The sequence below is a fragment of the Ceratosolen solmsi genome, unplaced genomic scaffold (genome assembly GCF_000503995.2).
Source record: "Ceratosolen solmsi marchali unplaced genomic scaffold, CerSol_1.0 scaffold23, whole genome shotgun sequence".
NCBI classification, from domain to species: Eukaryota; Metazoa; Arthropoda; class Insecta; order Hymenoptera; family Agaonidae; genus Ceratosolen; species Ceratosolen solmsi.
In genome coordinates, this window is record NW_011948430.1 from 2,446,158 (window position 1) to 2,449,249 (window position 3,092).

General features: G+C 49.6%; 1 protein-coding gene across 1 annotated transcript in view; it reads left to right on the top strand.

Annotated features, from left to right (window-relative positions):
• The window catches only part of Rbcn-3A (rabconnectin-3 alpha), a 21,563-nt gene that overhangs the window by 6,264 nt on the left and 12,207 nt on the right, over positions 1-3,092 (top strand). Inside the window, exons 13-16 of the mRNA XM_011501816.1 lie at positions 1-442; positions 813-1,342; positions 2,043-2,873; positions 2,994-3,092. The exon at positions 2,994-3,092 is cut by the window's right edge and continues 1,804 nt beyond it. Of these exons, the coding sequence (XP_011500118.1) occupies positions 1-442; positions 813-1,342; positions 2,043-2,873; positions 2,994-3,092 (1,902 nt within the window). The remainder of the gene's footprint in view (positions 443-812; positions 1,343-2,042; positions 2,874-2,993) is intronic.

Consider the following 3,092-nt stretch of genomic DNA (forward strand, 5'->3'; position numbering starts at 1 on the left):
TCGGCATTCAGCAATGTCGCCTGGATACCGACTCTCCTGCCGAGCACGACCCTCGGCAACCTGTCGAATTCGCCTAGTGCGTGCTTCGTCGCGAGCGACGGCGAATGTCTCAGAGTCTATCAGGCCGTGATTGACGCTAGGACCCTCCTTGCCGAGGTCTCGATCAGCGAGCGCCGTAGTCGCATGATGGACTCGATGGCCAGCCTCTCGAGCGACATATCGTCGGACGACGGAGCCAGGCACTCCATTCACGACAGGATTAAGATCGTCTCGCAGCAGTCGACAGCCAGACCCGGCTGCGTCATTCAGCTTGACGCAATCGCCGACGCCACGCACGACTGGCAAAACACCCAGTTCCTCCACGTCTTTCAGGAGCAGCTTATAACGGGCGAGCGGAACGACGAGAAGCAAACGGGCATCGATAACTCGCTCAACGATCTCGGTGCGTTATTTCTCGCCGTAACGCGAACACCCCTTATTTATTCTTATTATTATCATCATTATCATTATCATTATTATTTTTAGTCTTATTCTTATTCTTATTCTTATTCTTATTCTCATTCTCATTATTATTCTTATTATTGTTATTGTTATTAGCCCTTCTCTTTAACAGAGCTTAACGGGAACTTGTATAATGTAATGCAGAGTTCGAAACGAGAATCACTCGAGCTCGCTGATTCATTTTCAGCGCTTCGATTGGCTTCTCGAGCTACCCTCGCGTCATTATACTCCCGTCAATTTGTTGGCCTTAGCGCGAGGATAGCTCATGGCCTCGTAAAATGCAAACGCCATAATGTTTAACTAAATTGAAGGTCTAATGGAGTCGACACTCGATGCGATGGTAGATCTGCAGCAGTCCTCGATCTTCGAGGAGCCGTTCTATATCGTCGTCCTCGAGAGAACGCAGAGGGGGACGACGGTGCATATGTGGCGGCTGGTGATCGCGTCGCAGCCGGAGTCCCAGGGCCTGAGCGGCTCGATGATGTACGTACCAGACTCGCAGCTCGTGCAGGACGAGGATGAGGAAGGCACGCCGGGCCGTTACGAGGGCGGCCGCCGATCACGCAGACCCAGCCAGACGGGCAACCGGAGCCGGCGCAACAGCCAAGCCGATTATCAGGACGCGAGTTTCGCTCACCGCCGCCATTACAGCAGCCACGTACTCATCAACACGACCAAGGTCTGCACTCAAGAGCTTCCCATACCCGATGGTGTCGAGGTCGTGCACGCGGCTCCCGCCGCTGGACACCTCAGCAGCTCGTCCATCTACCCAGCCTGCTTCGCGCCTTACATCATCGTCACCGCGTGCAGTGACAGTACCGTGCGCTTCTGGAAGTGCAAGGTAACCACCCACCCTGGTTTATCTTATCTCTCATATTTTTCACCATCACGAGCCAATGCGGCGCCTTTCCTTATCTCTTATTGACCGCTCGATTACACTCGATATGGATTCTCGGTCTCGGGCTTTTATCGTTGTCTCGCTACGTCAGCGGGAGGCTATTGGCACTCTCGTTATTTTCCTGCTAAACTGATAACTATTACGAACGGCTGGTGCTATCTCTCTTCTCACATTAATATTAACATTAATTTCCAAGCCGATAATAAAGCGCGTCACTTGGATTCTACTGGCTTTCTAACGAAGGAAATTTTCTATTACGACGATTAATAACAAACCAGTCATGATCATCCAGATATTTCATTCGTTCCATCTACCATCTTCGCTCCTAATACCATAAATTACTTAAGATTAATAAGACCGAAGCATTGCCGAATGTCGAAGGACAAGTCACATTTATGCAAAATTTCATCTCTCTGCGGGGCCACTTGCGCTCTTTTCGCTCCCTCTTAAATACACGATAAAAATAAAAGAAAAAGGGTCGGGATGGGGGAAGGGGTAAAGTAAAAAAAAAAATAATAATAATAATAATAATAATAAAATTAAAAAATTAAAAAAAAAAACTAAAAAGAAAGGAAGGTAACATTTGACTTGAAAGACGAATAAGTGTATAAGATTTTGTTGGTCGACAATGTGCTTTTCTTAGGTGAGTAAGGCGGACAATGAGAGACAAGGACCGCAACTGCAATACGAGTGGTGCGAATGGGAGATGATCCGTAAAGACAAGGAGTCGACTATCGATATAACGGGTCAGCCACTTAACATAAGCGCGGCCTATAGCGGACGCATCGCCTGTGCCTACAAGTACGGCAAGTCGTTCACCAGGCCAACCAAGAGCGATCCGGACTCGCGTTACGTCAACCTCTGCGTGGCGATTTACGAGTGCGAGAGCACCGGCGGCAGCGAATGGATCCTCGAAGACACGATCCATCTGAAGAACATTCACCTGCCAAGGATCCAGGTTGAGCAGCAGCTGGATCTGAGCTATCTTTATGACAGCAGATTCTTGCAGCGCAAGCAGAGACTGACTCAGGTTTTGCAGACGTTGAGCCACGAGGACGTGAGGTCGCCGCGGAACGGGGAAAACGGGGAAAGCACCAAAGCCGGTCTACTGGCCGTTCCATCCTTCAGTACGTTGCAGTCGCTAAGGAAATCCATAATAGAGAACGGCAACACTTGTCCACTGACGCAGAAGCACCTCGTGCAGCTCGACTGGGTCTCTAAGGAGGACGGCTCGCACATCTTAACGGTCGGCGTCGGCTCCAAGGTCATGCTCTTTACGCCCGTCTGCTCGGATCTAGCGCAGGCTAACGTCAAGGCCATGAAGGAGTCGCAGAGCAGTAACCGACCAATTCTGAGAAAGACCTCCTCGTTGGCGCAGCCGCAATTCGTCGACGAGATTCGATGGATGAAGCTTCGTAAAATCGAGCTGACGACGGCCGACGGATTACCTCCGCTCCCCATGCAGATATCCTGGGTAATATTGACTTTAGCCTACGGCTACGGGCAGTGATGCGCTATTTATAATGAAAAGCAAATAACAAAAAACAAAAACAAAACCAAAAACAAAAACAAACCTACACTTTTACATACGCAGGTAAGAGATGGCATCCTTGTCGTGGGCATGGACTCGGAGATGCATGTATACTCGCAGTGGAAGCCTAATCCGAAAAAGGACTTCCTTTCGAGCTTCCAG